The 18,831-nt window shown below is 36.7% G+C and overlaps 1 protein-coding gene across 5 annotated transcripts in view; it reads right to left on the bottom strand.

The window, feature by feature from the left end:
• Window positions 1-18,400, bottom strand: part of Spef2 (sperm flagellar 2) — a 194,810-nt gene extending 176,410 nt beyond the window's left edge. For all 5 annotated transcript variants that reach the window (XR_007109151.1, XM_047556225.1, XM_047556222.1 and 2 more), the window contains exons 1-2: window positions 18,267-18,400; window positions 9,071-9,173 (exon numbers count right to left, since the gene is read on the bottom strand). Coding sequence is in view for 4 of the 5 variants with exons in the window: in XM_047556225.1 (XP_047412181.1) it covers window positions 9,071-9,173; window positions 18,267-18,324 (161 nt within the window). In the remaining variant the exon portion in view is untranslated. The remainder of the gene's footprint in view (window positions 1-9,070; window positions 9,174-18,266) is intronic.
• Window positions 18,401-18,831: the final 431 nt, after the last annotated feature.

Genomic DNA, 18,831 nt, shown 5'->3' with positions numbered 1-18,831 from the left:
TAAACAAATGGGATACATGTTGTTTCTGTTTTTACATGGGGTAACAGCATACCATTTGCATATTCATACATTTACATAATGATGTTTGATTCATTCCATTATTTTTTCCTTCCCCCCCACCCCTCCCACCTCTCTTTTCCCTCTATACAGTCCCTCCTTCCTCCATTCTTGCCCCCCTCCCACTCCCCATTACGTGTCATCATCCGCTTATCAGTGAGATCATTCGTCTTTTGGATTTTTGAGATTGGCTTATCTCAATTAACTAGTGTTTTTAAAAATATTTTTAACTTAGAAGACAAAATTGCAATTTAAATATCTAATTCTTTAAGTTATATTTTTGCTAGAGTCTAAAAATAGTCCAAACAGTTTCAATACCAATTCTAACAATGATCCTCTTAGGCAATGTCAATAATATTTAAATAGTATTAGCTATGCAATCTAACTAATTATGCAATGTTCACTATACAGCTTATTTTACTGCTTTAAAAATCCAAGAGACTTTCTAATTAGAAGTTATTTATTTTTAATGACATCAAATTAACCTCACATTGTAGAAGAAATCCATTAATTCTTTTATTTCTTAATTTACTCTTTCAATTAACAACCTTTTACAAAATATCCATTATATGCCAGGGATTGATTTGTTTATTAAATTTAACAAATTTTTAAATATTTGTTGAAGTGTTATACAGATAAGTAGGATGTAGTCACTAGCCTTCAGAAATGCATAGTGAAAAAAACAGATGAATCAACAAATAGAAATAAACTGAGGTAAGTATTTTAAAAGAGGTCTCAAGTGAGCTAGGTTAATGAGTTTGTAAGTAGATGGCAGTCAGAAGACAAAACACACTGTGTGCATTTTCAGCTCTTGTGCCTCTTAAGAACTTGTTGGAGGTTCCAACAGAGAACTGTCCTCTCTACCTGTAAAGTTGTCTTCTCCCAGCCTGAGGTTTCAGGAGGGACACACATGCAGCGATAAAGGCACGAAGGCCACGCCCACCTAAGTCAGCCAGATCAGCCAATCCACTCTGAAGATGAGTGGGGTGCCGATGTTCCAGTGGATCACATTGTTTCTCTTTATGATCAAACTGGATACAAACAATCAATTTTAGCCACTGGCCTGGTTTCTGGTAACATTTGGGTGACATTTTTTAATGAAAAAAATACTGAATGTACTTGAATTAAGTCAAACCTTCCATTTCCCATCAAAAATGGTAGCTCAGAACAGAAAGTGCTGCTATATATTTGAACTTGTATTAAAAAAAAAAAAAACTTCCTAGGAATCCAGGGTGCCTCACCCATTATGTAATTTGGAAAAATAGGAACTGAGTCATCTGTCAGAGCTTTGGTCTGGGTCACAATCATGGGCTGCAAAGGTTGGGGTACCATAATTCAGTAGGGAGAATCCATAAATTTAGCCCTTCATCCAAGAAAAGAACCCCTTGTACCTTTCTCTCATTTGTATTATGTGGCTTCCAAAATGCAGTGTAAACCCGCAAACAGGTTTTAAAATAGTGTTTATCAACTGGCAAGGTATCCAAGCATTACAATATTTATCTGTAGAAGCTTTTATGAATATTCCAAATTTCCATCCATTCTAAATTAGGGGACCATAACTTCTGTGTAATTTAGTGGTAGTCCATGCTTGTTAAAACATGCGATTAACAGGATAAACAGTTGTTCTTGAGTGCAGGGAAACCCCTGGGACAGCTTTGCTCTGGAGACAGCATATGATGTAAAGGGTGACCTCTGAGGGAATAAGGAATGTGGTCTGGGAAAGTCTTGCTTTCTGCTTGCTGTCCTTATTAGTCAAGGGACTACCAGCTCCTCTCCTCCCTGCCAACTGGGGAGAGATACGACCTTTTGCAAGATAAGCAGAAGCTGTTCTCCCAGAGAGATTCTTTCTTGTTTACTTTATTTCCTTTTTATTTGAACTAATATGCTCATTATTCACCCTTTGGGAATATATTTTTGGAAGAAAACTATTCTAAAAAAGAGAAATCTTTCAGCATTAGATGAGTTATTCTTAGAATTAAGTCATTTCTCAGACAAATAACTGCAAATTATTAGTAACATATAGCTTACAGTTTTCATTTTAGATGACGAAAATTAAAAATATTAGACATGATGCCTATATCAGGGGCCCTAGCACTAGAGTTGCCTTAAAAATAGGCTTTCAGGAAAAGCATCCTATTCTATACCAGTTACACTATTATGAAAGTCATAGTCGTGGATTTACTCATCCTTCCCTGGAAAAAAGTGAGTTGCTCTAAGAACTGAAGATGATGATATTTGGTTATTAATATAAGTCCTTCTTCACAGATTAAAGAAAGCAATGCTTTTTGGTGCAGGTGAAAGTCTTTCATTAATAAGCATGGCTGTTGCATTTGATGTTAGTTACACAGGACACCTATTCAAACACTGGACTAGGGCGTGAGATCCATCCCATTCTCAAACTGCAAAGCCTTGTCCCTAGTATAAGAGTGCTCTACAAAAAAAGGGGATCTGTTTCTTATGTGCAAAGATTTCTCTGTTCACCAAGACCGGCATCTTCACAAATTGTGTCAATTCTGACAGGAATCCCTTTTCTTATTTCATACAAAGGCTCTTTGTGATCCTGCCAACAAGAACCAATTTAGAACAGTATGTATAGGGCGCTGGTTCCAGGACTCCCCGTGGATGTCAAAATCCTTAGGTGCCTATAAAATGGCATAGCATTTGCATATGATCCCAACACATTCTCTCCTATAATTTAAATCATCTCTAGATTACTTGTAGTGCCCAGTACATCATAAGTTCTATGTAAACAGTGGTTATAGTGTAACGGGGAATAATGACAAGGGGATTAAAGGGACTGTGCATGTTCAGAACAGATGCATTTTTCTTTCTTTCAGTTTTCTAAATGTGGGTATAGAAGGCCCACTGGGCACTTAAAATACTGCATAAGAGATCTGGCTGCTCAATATGGTCCTTTAACCTTTCTAAGCAAGTATATTTTTTTGACATCAATGATTTATTCATTAGGGAAACAGTACTGTGGATCATCTATGAGCCAGGGACAATGCTTGAAGTACACAAAAGCAAACACATTCTGCAACTTTCATAGCTTTACAATCCAGTTGAGGAATGAGCCTTTGTTTAGCTCTTTGTCACATGTTTGGGGGGTTGTTTTTGTAGCAGGTACGCTAAAAGAACTGAGGCATGTAAATATTCACGATGTAATGTGATGAGGAGAGGATTGTCCAAATTGTTGCAAGAACAAAGAGAAACAGGGAAGCACATCTGCTAGGGTGGATAAAAAGGAGATTAAAGAAGGTGTGAATTTGTAGTCAATCCTAAGAATGTAAGAGTTCCTCATAGTGGGAGTGAAAGAAAACAAAGGTAAAAATCAGAACAAACATGCCACCTTTGTGGAACAGAAGAACATGAGAATGGGTGGCAGCTCACACAGGATCAGAAGGTACACAGGGCTGAAAGGTCAGGCAAGGAGGCAGCTGGGGCTAATTGTGAAGAACTTACACGCCTTGCTCTTGAAGGAGAGATGTGAGATGTGAGGTGAAGGTACAGATTAGACGGTTACCTAGTACTCAAGAAGCTTCAGATAGTGGCTAGGATGCTCACAAAGGGGTTTGTGTGGCATGAATGTGTATTTGCACTTTATGGCTTCTCTTGTTTTGTAAAATTCTTCACAGAGCAACTAGTTTGCATTATCCATATTTGTAAAAGAACAACTCACCTCCAGATTGAAAGTATTGGAGATTATTTTCCCCAGAAGTATCTTAATGTAGGCACAGTTCCCTGGAGGCTTACCATGGAGATAAACACAACTAAGGAATATTTGAGTGGAAAGTGTCAGGTTAAAATAGTATGGACTTGGGCAGGTCATCAGGAATGGCAGAGTAGGGACCTCCAAAAATCTATTCTTCCATAAAGGTAACAAGAACACTGACAAAAATTGTAAAAATCAACTTTTTTTTTTTGTAATTTTGAAAATTAGACATAGACTTGCAAAAAAACCAAAGAACATTTATTTAAGAAAAACTGTTTAGTAAAGGTAGAGAGATTTTGTCATCTTAACTTGATCCATTTTCACACACTTCTCTGTAGCTCCAACGTACCCTTGAAAACCAGCAACTATGTAAGCTGTGATAATCAGCAGTCTAGCAAACATCAGAGAAGACAGACAGTTTTGAAATACTTCAAAAAGTCCAATCTTCAGAGCACTGTCACTATTTGACCTGTGTGGCAATGCCATGGAAAATCCCTTTTGTAGACTTTGTCATTATTTGACCCAATTTAGAGCTTCTCACTGGAAAAAGCCCCATTCCAAGGATTAAACAATTCCAGTGGCAAATATTCAAGATCAGGGCTGGAACGAACAAGAGCCTGCCCAAAACACAAGATGTGCATTGAAGGTTTGAAGCACTGACACTTTCTGGGGACCCATATGCCCACATAGATGTATGTGGATGTCTAGGAAAGGTGTGACGAGACCCAGTCCCTCACATCCCTTGAGGTATTGTGCAAAAAGAAATAAAAGGCTAAGGCAGAACTGTAAACTGCCAGAGCATCGAAAGCGTGCCTCAACACTGTCACAGTCTTCGGCAAAGAAAAACTTGGCTCAAGATGTTTAAAGACATTTCTGTACATTAGTTGACCGACAAGATAACCAAGCAAAGAATTTAGTTACTGTACACAACAAGGATTACTGACTTTACACGTCTTTATATAATTAGTTCAGGAGAAGCGATAAGCAAACCAAAAGCAGCAGCAATAACAGCTACCCCGAGGGAGGTGTGGTCATCTAAGTTCCCTCATTATATTATGTAAAATGTCCAGTTTTCAACAACTGTGAGACACACAAAGAAACAAGAAGGTACAAGCCATACATGAAGAAAAAGAATCAGTAGAAACTTCCTGAGAAAGCCTAGGACAAAGACCTTCAGCAGGCTATTATAAATATGTGCATAACCCCACCCCATAAATCATTTTTTTAAAAGAATGTTAAAAGTATAAGAAGAATGTCTCAACAAGAGAGAATATCAATAAAACATAGAAATTGTGAAAATAAGAACACAAGTAAAATTCTGGAATTTAATAATATATATTCATGAGAAGTGTTCAACAGCAGATTTGACTGGTTAGGAGAAATAACCAGAAAACCCAAAGCCAGGTCAACTGAAATTATTTGGGGAAAGAATAATAAAAGAATGAAGAAAAATGAGCAGAACTTCAAAACATGTAAATCCACTCTATTGTGAGAAAAATGTCAGACAGATTCCAGTTCAGGGACAAACTACAAAATACTTGACTAGTGTACTTCAAAATTGTTAAGATCATTAAATTCAAAGAAAATCTAAGTGTCAAAACCAAGAAGAGACAGACATATCTATTAAACACAATTTGGTAAACTAGATGGGATACTGGAACAAAAAAAAAAAAAAAACTTGAGGTAAAATTGAACTTTCAGTGATGTACAGACTTTATTTGATAGAAATGTATCTTTATGGTTGTACTGACTGTAATGAATGTACTATACCAATGTGAGATGCTAATAGGGTAAGCAGGATATAAAAAATGTGGGAACTCTGTAGTGCTCACAATTTTTCTATAAATCTAAAACTGTTCTAACACAAAAAGTTTAACAAATGAATAAAGACTCAAAGACCTGTGGGATATCATCAAACACTACCATACATAATACAGGAATCCCAAAGGGAAATAGAAGAGAGAAAAGAGTAGAAATAATATTTTGAGAAATGAGAGGCAAAAAGTTTTACATATTTGATGAAAAACATGTATTTAAGAAACTAAATGCACTCCAAGCAACTCAAGAACTCTAAGTAGGTTAGTCTCAAAGAGATCCATAATCAAGCAGCAAGAGAAAAACAAGTCACCACATACCAGGGATTCTAAATAAAATAAACAGCTGACTTCTTATCATACGCTCAAGAAAACAGTGAGGGCATTCCATGTTAAAGGTGCTACAAGGGAAAGATTGCTAACCAAGAATTCTACATTCGGCAAAACTGTACGTTAAAATCAAAAGATAAATGAAAACTGACAAGAAATACCAAGGGAATTCTTAAGTCTAAATGAAAGAACACTAAAGAGTAACTTGAATCATATGAGAAATAAAAAACATCAATAGAGGTTATTACATAGAGAAATGTATAAGATAATTTGTATGCATTTTATAACTGTTTTCTTCTATTTAATTTGAAAGATAATTACATAAGACAATAATTTTAAAAATGAGTTGTTCTTTGATGCAATTTGTATGGCAATAATGGCACAAAGAAATGGAGAGATAATTAGGCCATATTGGACCATGTTTTTTGTATACTATTAAAATTAAATTAGTATTTATCTGAACTAGCTTGATTTAACTTAAAGTATTAATTGTAATACTATGTCGATTACTAAAAAGTCCTCAAAAATAATAAAATAAACAATAAGCAAATTGAGATTGTGTTAGAAAATATTTATTCAACACCAAAGAAGTCTGTAATGGAGTAGCAAAAATAATAATACATACAGAAAACAAATAGCAAAATGGCAGACTTAAATTCCGCCTCTTGCATAACTACATTAAAAATAAATGGATTAAGTAGCTATAATTGCAAAGTGGGTATTGGCAGAATGAATATGTGATTTAATTATATGCTATTTATAATAAAATACACTATAGATCAAAAGACAAATTAATTGAAAGTCAAAGGTAGGAAAAATGTACATCATGCAATAATAACTAAAAGAGAGCTAAAGTGGCTGTAGTAATCTTGAGAAATTGACTTTAAGAAAATAAATTATTACTAGATAACAAGAATAACATTTTTATATTGATAAAAGGGTCAATTCCTCAAGAAGACATGGCAATTATCAAAAACATGCATCTGACAACAGAGCCACAAAATACATGAAACAACAACTGAAGAAATTAGAGGGAGAAAAAGCCAGGTAAATAGCAAGGATCAGAGAATTTAATACTGCACTTTAAATAATTATACAGCATACAATCAAGAATGTCAAGAGAGAGCCTACAGAGTGGGAGAAAATCTTTTCCACACACACTTCAGATAGAGCACTTATCTCCAAAATTTATGAAGAACTTATAAAATTTTACACCAAAAATACAAAGAACCCAATCAATAAATGGGCCAAGGAACTGGACAGACACTACAGAAGACATACAGGCAATTAATAAATATATGAAAAAGTGTTCAACATCTCTAGTAATTAGAGAAATGCAAATTAAAACAACTCTAAGATTTCATCTTACTCCAATTAGAATGGTTATTATCAAGAACACAAACAATAATAGATGTTGGTGAGGATGTGGGGAAAAAGGCACACTTGTACATTGCTGGTGGAGTTGCAAATTGTTGCAGCGAACTCTGGAAAGCAGTGTGGAGATTGCTCAGAGAACTTGGAATGGACTCACCTTTTGACCTAGTTATCCCACTCCTCGATTTATACCCAAAGGGCTTAAAATCAACATACTACAGTAACACAGCCACATCAATGTTTATAGCAGTTCAGTTCACAATAGCTAGATTGTGGAACCAACCTAGATGCCCTTCAACAGATGAATGGATAAAGAAACTGTGGTATATATACACAATGGAATATCATTCAGACATAAAGAAGGATAATGTTATGGTATTTGCAAATAAATGAATGGAATTGGAGAATATCATACTAAGTGAAATAAGCTAATTCCAAAAAACCAAAGGCCGAATGTTTTCCCTGATAAGTAGATGATGATACATAATGGGGGTGGGGGCAGTGGGGGATAAAAGAAGAATGGAGGAACTTTAGATTACGTAGAGGGAAATAAGAGTGGGGAGGGGGCAGGGGTATGAAAGATAGTGGAATGAGACAGACATCATTACCTTACGTACATGTATAATTAATTACATGAATAGTGTCAATCTACACCATGTATAACCATAGAAGCGAAAATTGTACCCCATTTGTATACAATGAATCAAAGTGCAGTCTGTAAAAATAAAAAAAGAATAAATTCCCAAATGTGGGAAAAAAAGAATAATGAGATGCCCCTTCACCCCCACCAAGAGGACTGTAATAAAAATATAGATAATAGCAAGCCTTGATGAGGATGTGGAGAAACTGATACCCCTTTTTACTGCTAGTATGAATTTAAATGGTGTAGGTGCTTTAAAAAGCTGTTTAGGAGTTCCTCAAAGTGTAAACATTGACCATATAACCCAGAAATTCCATTCCTTGTCATATGCCCAAGAAGAATAAAAACATATCCAAGCAAAAACACAATGTTCATAATCAAAAAGTGGAAACTTAAACATCCATCCATTAACAGATGGGAAAGCAAAATGTGACATGGAATATCCATTTAAATGAGTTTAGTCAGCAGGTAAGTGGAAATAAAGAAGACAATATGTATGAACCTTTAAAATGTTATTTGAAGTGGAAGAAGTTCAAGTGTCACATTCCATTATATGAAACAGGCAAATCCATAGAGACAGAGAGCAGACTAGTGGGCATCAGGGGCTCGGTTGTTAGTGGTAATGGTTGCAAATATGCTAAATATGTGAATATACTAAAAAACACTAATTGTATATTTTAAAATGGTGAATTGTGGTATAGGAATTATATCTTAGTAAAACTGCTAAAACAAAACATAAGGATTTTTATTATAAGTTGTTATAATTTGTATTTTTAAAACACAAAGAAGAATACTAATTGAGCACCCAGGACACCATATGCTACTCCATTTCTTCTCTTAAAAGAAGAAAGAATCAATTAACAAAAGAGAAGATAATCGAGCTTAAGACTCAGGAAAATGGAAGACATAACAATGAGTCCTGAGGGAGATGAGGTCTTGCTGCACCATGGAACTTTATCTCCCTTGTGCTGGTAGGACAGAAAGAAAGCCCCTGTGAGGAAGCAGCCCTTCCCACACCCCGATCTGCTGGGCTGGTCTAGGTTTGGAAGAAATTTTATGATTGATTATTCTTTAAAGTTTATTTTGAATATTCCAAATGCCAAAGGAATTGACATTTTAAAAAATGAAAATAATCTTGCTGACCTGCTCTCTGAAAACTCTGAAAAATCATCCTGAAGCTCGAACTTGTGCAGAACTTCTCCAATTAAGTAGCCACTGGAAAACGCCTTTGCAAATGCCTTAGGACCTGAATTTTAAAATGTTGACACAGAAAAGTGAAAATCAAGTCACATTATAATTTGGACACAGCATTAAAACACCACAATTTAACTTAACTCAAAACGCCACAAATATATTTCTAGAAACAACTTTTAATAACCAAAGTTAAAGAGATAACAGTAGACATAAAAATCCCCTAAAATAAATCAATAATTGATGACATAAACAAACTTTTGAGAGAAGAGAAAGATCATTTCTAATTAAAATTAAATGAAGCATAACCAAAAAAAATTATCAATAACCTTACATTTAACTGCAAACCTTCAGTATAGTTTATAAAAGCACTCTCTACTACTTTAGCTATTCATACAACCTATCATAGCATATTCTGGCTAATTGAAGTGTAATCCAACTTTTGAAAGTAACAATTTTAGCCATAAAACAATGAAAAGTTTACTAAAATAATCTACACTTTTTTATAGGAACCCTATTGAACATAATCAAGCTTTTGCTTTGTGGTTCAGAAGGTCCCAGAGGTTCAGTTCTTATCCTGTGCAACAATGGACTATTCCAGAGGAAAAATATCTTTGGAGCAAGAAACATCTCTGCTGGAATCTTGGCTCGTTGTCCCTTAATTGCTAGGTGATCTTGGGCAAGGAGTTTAACTTTCCTGTGTTTCTGTCTCCTCGTCTCTAGAACCGAGATAACTATATCTGTATCTTATTTTGTAGAGCTTTTTAAAATTTTAGTTAAGTTTATTTTAAGCTAATACATATAAATAAAAATTGTACTTATTGGTGGGATAACTTGTGATGTTTTGATACATGAATACACTATATAATACTTAAATTGGGTTAAACATAACTATATCCTCAAATCATTTCTGTATGGAAAAAACATTCAAAATTCTTTTTTTTTTTCTTTTTTTAGCTTTTGGAAACATATGGTCCATCACTGTTACCAGTAATCACCCTACTTTGCAACAGCACATGGGAACTTCTTGAGCCTATCTATCTAACTGCAGCTTAGTACTCACTGAGCAACCTTTCCCCACCTCTCTCTGCTCCCTACCCAGACTCTGGTTGCTGCCATTCTATTCTTAATTTCTTTTGGATCCACGTTCTTAGATTTTCACACGTGAATGAGAGCAGCAGTACTTGTCTTTCTGTGCCTGGCTTATTTCACTTAACAAAGTTATCTCCAGTTCTATTCATATTGTCTTGAATGACAGGATTTCATCCTTTTCTTCATTCTAGTAGTATTCTGTCATGGACAATGGACAATGGACTCTTCTTTTCTTTTCCTTTCTTGTCTTTTTATTAAACCCAGGGGTACTTTACCACTGATCTATAGCATAGCCCTGTCTATTATTATTATTATCATTAATTTAAGACAGAGTCTTGCTTAGTTGCTTAGGGCCTCTCTAAGTTGCTGAGGCTGATCTCAAACTTGTGAACCTCCTGTCTCAGCCTTCCCAGTTACTGGGATTATCACCATGTGGCACTGCACCCCACATAGAGAGCTATTTTGAAGATTGCAGATAATATATGAGAATTGCTGGTACTATACCTCCCACATTATAGGCACATAATAAGTGCAGGAGAAATTCAAGTATTCAATAGAATTTTCTTTCTTTAACAATATCCTTACTTTTGGGTCACTTTTTTTTTTTTATGAAGTGAAGGATAGTAATGATATTTAAGGGCAATATATAAAATTGATACACAAAATAAATTATATTATCAAAAGCCAATTAATCTCTCAAATGATTTTAATATCCTCCACGAATCTTTGATATTTTGCCATTGTTAGAAAGCAGCAGTCAGAATACTGTCTGTCTCTATTGTGTCACAGACTCAGTTATGTTAGGTCCTTCTATTTGTCCATTGGACTAATATCAAGGAGGCTTATTGAATGCAGAATAACACTTTGTCCTGATTTACAGGAGGTGAGGCAAGTTGCCCATGAAGGCCCCTGCCCAAACACCTCACTCAGAAGACTCTGTGTCATCAGAAGTATAAGACTTTATTCAAGACTATGTTAAAATTTGTTCTCAAAGTACTTTATAGTTTGAATAATATTCCAATCCTTAGGTTGAAGTAATACCATATAAAAGGTAGTTTTAAAAGATCTGAACTATTCCCTTTGATTCTATTTCCTCAAGATAAGCTTCTGAACTAACTAGCATTCAAATCAATTGATTATGATTCAGTAATCCTCAATTTATAATAAAAAATAAAGGGTAGGAAATTGTCAAGAAAAAATTATTTTGTCTATGAATCACTTTAACAAGAAATAAAAAATTTTATAAACTCCAAGAAAATAAGATTCAAATCACCTATATTTATGCTCAGATATCTAGTTCATGGGAGGAGACTCAGGTCAGAAAATGATGTTTCTCTAGAAACACAGTGCATTCTTTCACAGTTGATGGTCTGATGCTCTTTTCTCTATCAGTCATACAGGCCTTTGCAAAAGAGTGTCTTAATCTGAGACACCAATGTTACTCTGGAGAAAATACACTGAGGAACAGGTACCTTTGAAAGGAGAATTTGTAAACCATGGCAAACACTGCCTCTATAATTCAGCTAGCTCTGGCGTATGGGTTGGACACCCAGGAAGTTGTATTTCATCACCAAGGCACTGACTATCCTGACTTGAACATGGTAACACCTGAGTACCACAGTACCTTTTGATGTTACTAAAATGAGGATTGGCTGGATCCTACACTAAATGCCATCTGTTACTTGGCAAGTGCCTTCTGGCATCAGACCTTGGTAGTCTGAAGCAAATGAAATGGAAATGTCTCTTTCTGGCTGCAAAGGCAGAATGAGTCATCTCCCTCTCCCGTATTGCTGCTGCTTTCTCCGTCCAGTGCAGATCCTCACTGCTAGCTGCCAAGGTTGTTCCTTGGCCTGGCTGCCACCACTGTCCTCTATGTGCCATTTGGCCTGCTCTGTGCCTTCTGCCCCTTCTGTCTGTTGCCTCCTTCTCCCAGTCTTTTTGCCTTTCTGCTCCTTGGTCCATCCATATTCTCTTAGTTTTCTGAAGTGTGATTGGCTGAATGCTGCCACTGATTATCTTTCTTTCTGGTCCTAGGCCATCAGGTTTATGGTTTAGGTTTTGGTCTATTGCTTTCTTTTTAGGAGCTATTGCTACTTCACCTTCAGGTAGTCTCCTTCCCACCTCCCTCTGTGGTTTGCACTATGCCTGTTGTTCATGTTGATTGAATACCTGAAGTCTGACCCATGAATAACTAGGGGATAGCTGAATCCTATTTTGTCACCCTTGATGTAGCAGACAAATGGTCTATAGCAAGCTATTTTGCTACCAAAAGGTCACTTGAAAAATAAAATCATAATACATTTCCTTTGGAATGTCATATCACATTAATAAGGCAATTCTGATATGGATAAAATAAAGGTGCTTATGGTATAAAGATCAAAGAAGGACAATAAACATATTTTATTGTCAGGGTAATTTACAACAAATAAAAAATATAAAAACATCCATCTGTGGCTTTTTATGCTTAAGACATTTCATATTTATTGTATGCTAAATCAGTAAAAAAGAGTACATTGAATAAACAAATGAAGATAGTTGGTGAAAAATAAAAAGGAAGGAAATAAGAAAGAATGTACATGCAAGACATTAGTCAAGGAAAGAAAAGATGAATTAAAAGCATATAAACTAAGATTGTGCAGATTAACATAAAGAGAATGGAAAGACTGATAAGAAGCCAAATGAAGAGGAGAGGGGAAAATAAGGAAGATGTTGGGGAGAGAGAAATCATAAGAAAAAAAAATGAAAAGCTCATTTTTCCCCTGTTGGTTTATCATGCATTTCTTCCAACTAAATTTCACTGAATAGCATGACTAATTTCATGATAGCTACCTCCATAAATTAATTTGTACTAACAACTGGAATTTCCTATGGGTAAGAAGGGGCAGGGTGACTCATGGATAATGAACAATGACTAAATATAAGAAATAAATAAACCATAGGAGCCAAATAACAATCTTTATTATCCTGAGCCCAAAATGATTTTCATTTGGGATTAAGTTCTATTAGAAAGAACTCGACCCTGTTTCTGGTCTTCCTAGCCATGGGGTCCCCATCACTGAAGTTTCTTTTTTGCTAAAATCTTTGATGAGTGCCTGTGTCAGGTCTACGTTAGGCTGGGACAGCTGGTGAAATGGTCTGTGTGCTTCTCCATCAACACGGTACCCAGCCAGCTGAAGGAAAGCACTTACAGCCATCCATATTCCAAGTGGTAATGAGGAGCACGTAGGCTCCAGAGAAGAGAATCTGCTAGTCTCCTTGCTAACTGACAAGTCACTTGATCTTGGATGGTTATATAACCATCCTTCATCTGTAAAAGAGGGACAGTGATGGGCTTCAACTCATGTGTTGTTTCGAGAAGTAAATGAGAGATTGTGTGTAAACTGCTCAGCACAATGCCAGGTCCATGGTGAAGGGCTCAGTGACAATTTTTACTGTTATTATAACATCTTCCAATTCATGGAATCAGGTCATATTAATTATACAATCTGTAAACTCAATAATAGACCATCAATGACGACAGAACAAACATACTTGTTTAAACAATACCCCAGTACTCAGAAATATTTGACATTGTTGATAAAATCAGATACAGGCCCACTCATATGACCAGGCAGGATATAATACCCCCTTCCATTCTGGGCAAGCACCTGTAATCAGCTATTTCAACAGCAAAATATTCACAATCAGTGGAATAAGTGAAGACTAACCAGACTCACAGCATTTCTGCTAAGGTTTTGCTGCCAAATGAATGAATGAAAGACAAATTTTGAATTTTCAGAGACTTCTGGATTTGGGAATTGTAGATAAGGATCTGTAGATCTATACCAATATATGCTCAGTGGTCTTTGCCCCTTTATTAAAGGGGCAAATACCAAGTCTGCATCCAAAGTACAGTTTAATGGCCAGGCAAATTTACATTCATTCTCGAGAGAAGCAAGTGCTGGTGACAGGGGCCAGCCTGGCCCCATCAAGCCTGGGTGCTCTGAGGACCTGGCTGGGCACTTGCACCTCCTTTGGCATGCTCCAGCTGAACAGATCCAATTTCACAGAACATGAACATCAGGCAAGGGTGCTCTGTGACTCTGATGGGCCAGACAAAATCAAAATCCTTTTGTTGTTATGTCTGAAATCAGACAAAAACAAGAATATCATCCAAAACACAAAGTGACCAAATAATCCTGTTATTCTGGTTAATGTGAGTGATGGCTGCTTCTTTACTAATCAGGGTCGTCTCTTACTTCATTCTCCCCTTTCTTTTTATAAAGACACCCGATTGTAGATTTCTGCCTGATTTCTTGGCAGGATTCAATTCAGAGTAAAGAACTGTCTCCTGCAACCCTGCTCAGAAGCAAATGAATAAAAGGCACGAGCCTGGATTCCTTCTAAGGCCCTGCTACTGAGATGCCCTGTGGGCCTGTGGTATGTGTCCTTGTGTTGCAACAACTCAATAAACCCAACCTTGTGTAGCTGTAGGTGTATCCTGTGGTCTTTGGCTGGGGTACATTGACAATTTTTCCTTCAACATAAGAACAGGATGGTCAATCTTTACAATTTTCTCCTTTGAAGCCTTTACCATAATTCTCAAGATTCACTATCTGAAACTAAATCTCAATTTCTATATTAACTCTTTTAGTTTTGAAAATTCTGGGTGTCATTCTTTTCTTGGAACTTGGTATCTTAAAGCTTTGCTTTGACTTAAGCAGTAGCTTTTTTCAATGATATCTGCTGTATCAATTTCTACATAGAGGGAAGTGAGAAGGAGGGGGTATGAAAAATGGTGGAATGAGACAGACATCAGTTCTCTATGTACACGTATGATTACACGAATGGTATGAACCTACATCGTGCACAACCATAGAAACAAAATGATGGACCCCATTTATGTACAAGGAATCAAAATGTCTGTAAAAATAAAAAAAAAAACTGTTGATAAGCTAGTTAGGAAATATCAAAGTCTGTTGCTTTTGATCAGAAGCAACATATTTTCAAATAATCCTAAAAGTAAAATGAAGTATAACAATTTCTTTTGTTTAAAGAAAATGTGTGGTTTAATGACACTTGGTTAAAAGAGGAACAGATCAAAAGGCCACAAATCTAGCTTCCTAGCTGCACAGCCTTACACAATGTTCTAAATATATTCCTTCAGTTTTTACACCCGACAAAGAATTAATGATGTCTGTCTCCTTCCATCATTTGCTGCTGAAACAAAATATACAGACTGGGTAATTTACTAAAAATATTTTTTCCTCATAGTTCTAGAGACCAAAAGGTCCAATATCAAGGTACTGGCACCTGGCAAGGGCCTTCCTGCTGTACCATAACACAACAGAAGGCAGAAGAACAAGTAAGTGCTTGATACAGAGGGGGCAAGGGTCAAACTTATCCACGTTTCAGGAAATACACCAGCAATAACTAAGCCACTCTTGCCACATGACCTTAACCCTTCACGAGGACTGAGCCCTCCTGACTTTAACACCTTGTAAAGATCAACAGAGCAGAGGAAGGGGACTAAGTGGCAGAGAGGGGGAATGAAACTGACCTATCTTTCCTATGTACACATATGATTATACCACAGTGAATCTCACAATTGTGTGTATATCCACAGGTACTAAATTTGAAAATAAAGTCATAAGTAAATAGAAAGACCAGTAGGGAAGGGAACTAGGAAAGGAGGAGGGGAGAGAAAGAAGTGCTGGGGTCTGAATTAGAGCAAATTATACTCCATACTTTAATACTTATGTCAAGATGAATCCAAATATTATGTATAAATAAAAACAACTGATAAAAATTTAAAAAATAAAAGAAATGCACATTTCTTAAATCATAAAAACACACCTAGGACAGAAAAAGCATAAAAACAAATCAAATATTAGCTTTATTTTATGGTAATTTTGATAATGTCTAATTTCTGATTGTCAATAAGCAATCTGATTTATAAATTTGGTCTTCTCCTGAGTGCTCCAGGCCCTCAAGGTCATGTATCATGTTCATTTCATTTGCCAGTATAAGTTGTACTGCTGTTCTTCTTCCCATGAGAAATTGGGAACTTGACTGGAAAATAATGCTTAGATGCATATGTTAATGAAATACCTAGAATACAAAAAATGTTGCTCAATGCAAAAATACATCTAGAATTCAAGAATTTGTTTTATAATGAAAAGAAGCATGAGAAATGTTCCTGAAAGAAACCTTTCTGAAAGAAATATAAAAAAAATGTAATTTCATTTAGTATAAAAAAATTCCTAAGAACTTGAATAAAGTAACAAGATAGACCTTCTGAAATCACAAAGTTCAGGATTAAAGAATCCAATGTGATCTTGAGATGAACAAATCTAAAATAATATGGTACTTTTCTCTGTCATGTATTCTTGCTTAATAAACAATTATTAAGTGCCTATCATGTAACAGGTGCTATACAAGGCACTATATATTTTGACTGTAAAAGTTGAAATAATATTTATTAAGCATCTAACAGATACTAGGAAGTGTAATGGATGTTTTCCATTTACAGTTTCATTTGAGACACTCTCAAATATACAATAGTTATTATTTCTTCACTGGATGTAAAGGGACCCAAAGATTATTATTCTTACTTTGGATACTATAATAATGAGACTTAGAGATACTTAACCTTCTTGATCCCAATTTTCTCTTTATTGCTCTTTTGATACTACTGACAATATATCTAAGATGATAGAATTATTTGAAATATGCATGATAAAAGTAGTTACAATTTAAAATACATCCATATCCAGAATCCAAGAGAATATAGACTGTTTTGTCCACCCATCTTTGCAAAGGATCTGACTGGTATAGTACATGAAATTTGAAGGTATCTATTTATAGGTGGGGAATGTTCATTTATGATATTTTGATGCTAGTTTCTTCTTATGGTGAGTTCACAGGAATTTTGTTTTAAAAAGGCAGTGTTTGTTCTTAAACATAACCAAGAATTCTTAAAGAATTGTTCAGCAAATCTTTCAGGAACATTTCTCTTGCCTATTTTTCATTATAAACTGAATTCTTGAATTCCAGATATAATTTTGACTCATCAACTTTTTATATTCCAAGATAAGTCATTAATATATACATCCAAACATTGTTTTCCAGGAGAAATGGTCTGGTTATCTTTAACTCGCTGAAGATTATTAGCTTTGGTTACATTGATTGGAATCTATGGGTGACCTAAGGTTGAGCAGGCATCACATCCTTACTGATAGTAAGTTGACAGTTTTGCAAGTGTTCCTCTGGGAAAAACAGAACAAAGATGACTGCACTGAAAACGGTCTTGCTAAGGAAAACCATACCACCGGAAAATGAATTCCCACATAAGAAACAACAAAGAGGTTGAGACATGTAGTGCTTCGCTGGAATTACTTGACTGTCACCGAGTTTGGGAGTGTGTATAAATGTCTCTGAGGTTGTGGGATTTAGGAGTTTCTGTTGGTAACTTCACGTTTAGAATAAAATCGGGTTGCTGAATGAGACCAGCTTTGGGCAAGGTTAAATAGTGCCCAGGATTGGCTACATCTGTAAATTTTCAGCTTAAATTTTCTTAAAGTGATAAATGTAGTAGTCCACTTTAACTCATTTCACACACACCTTCACATATTTTGTTAAATATGCAAAATCCGATTGAACCCGTCTACACTAGAGGAAATACACTCAGAGAAGGTATTGTAATGCATCCACGAACTTCCTATTTCTTTGGCCTGCCAGCGCACCAGGCTTCTCATGATGTGAAGGAGGCAAAGTCAGGGTCAGACTGCTGAGACCAGCGAAGGCGCCTGTCCTAAACAACCGCTGATTCCCTAGAAACACACAGTAGGTCGGAAACTACGGGGCTGGGCCCACCGTGCTGATAGGTAACTCGGGAGGGAGCCGCAGCGTAGGGGTGACTGTGCGGCGGCGGGTACCGGGTTGGGACCGTGGCGAGCGCTGTGGGACGCAGGGCGGCGCAGCAGGTGTCCGCCCGCGCAGCTCGAGCCCCGCCGCCGCCTTCCACCAGCTGGCCGCGCTGCCCCGCGCCCGCTCGCCCTCGGCCGCCGGCACTCACTCACGGTCCGGGACAGCTTCAACTCCTGGTTGAGCCACTGACAGAGGATCTCAGACATGGCTCGCCCGCGCTTCCGACCTCAAGCAGGTGCTAGAAACACGCCAGGAGCCGGCTCCCTGGCTCGCGTCCTCCGGTTGCTCAGGGCAACCTGTTGCTAAGGAAGCGTCTCCAGGCTAGAGCCAGGTGTCAGGTTCAAACAAGAGCGGGAGCCGGGCACCGCGGCGGGCGACAGAAATCGTGGCCCGCCCCCTGCTGGCCGGTAAGACCGAGCGTGCGCAACAGCTGGAGGCTCCCCCGGGTCTGGCAGCAACTATGAAACTAAATAAAAGGTTCTTTTTAAAGGCGTTTCGTTTGTATTATACATCTTTCTCTTCTGTAAATAATCAAAGGTGGACTGTAAAGAGTTATTCTGAGACCACAAGCTGGTTTGAAAAGTGGTACTGTGTACTGAAATGCAATTTGGTGGAAAAAACCAAAAACCTGATTTTTAAAAAAAATCAATTGCAACATTTTTCATAATCGGAATTTCGTACTATCAATAATGCCCAAGCGTTGTAACTAGATA

The sequence above is a fragment of the Sciurus carolinensis genome, chromosome 6 (assembly GCF_902686445.1).
Source record: "Sciurus carolinensis chromosome 6, mSciCar1.2, whole genome shotgun sequence".
In the NCBI taxonomy this organism is placed as follows: domain Eukaryota; kingdom Metazoa; phylum Chordata; class Mammalia; order Rodentia; family Sciuridae; genus Sciurus; species Sciurus carolinensis.
Note: the sequence above shows the minus strand (reverse complement) of the source record. Positions and strands in the feature narration are given on the sequence as shown.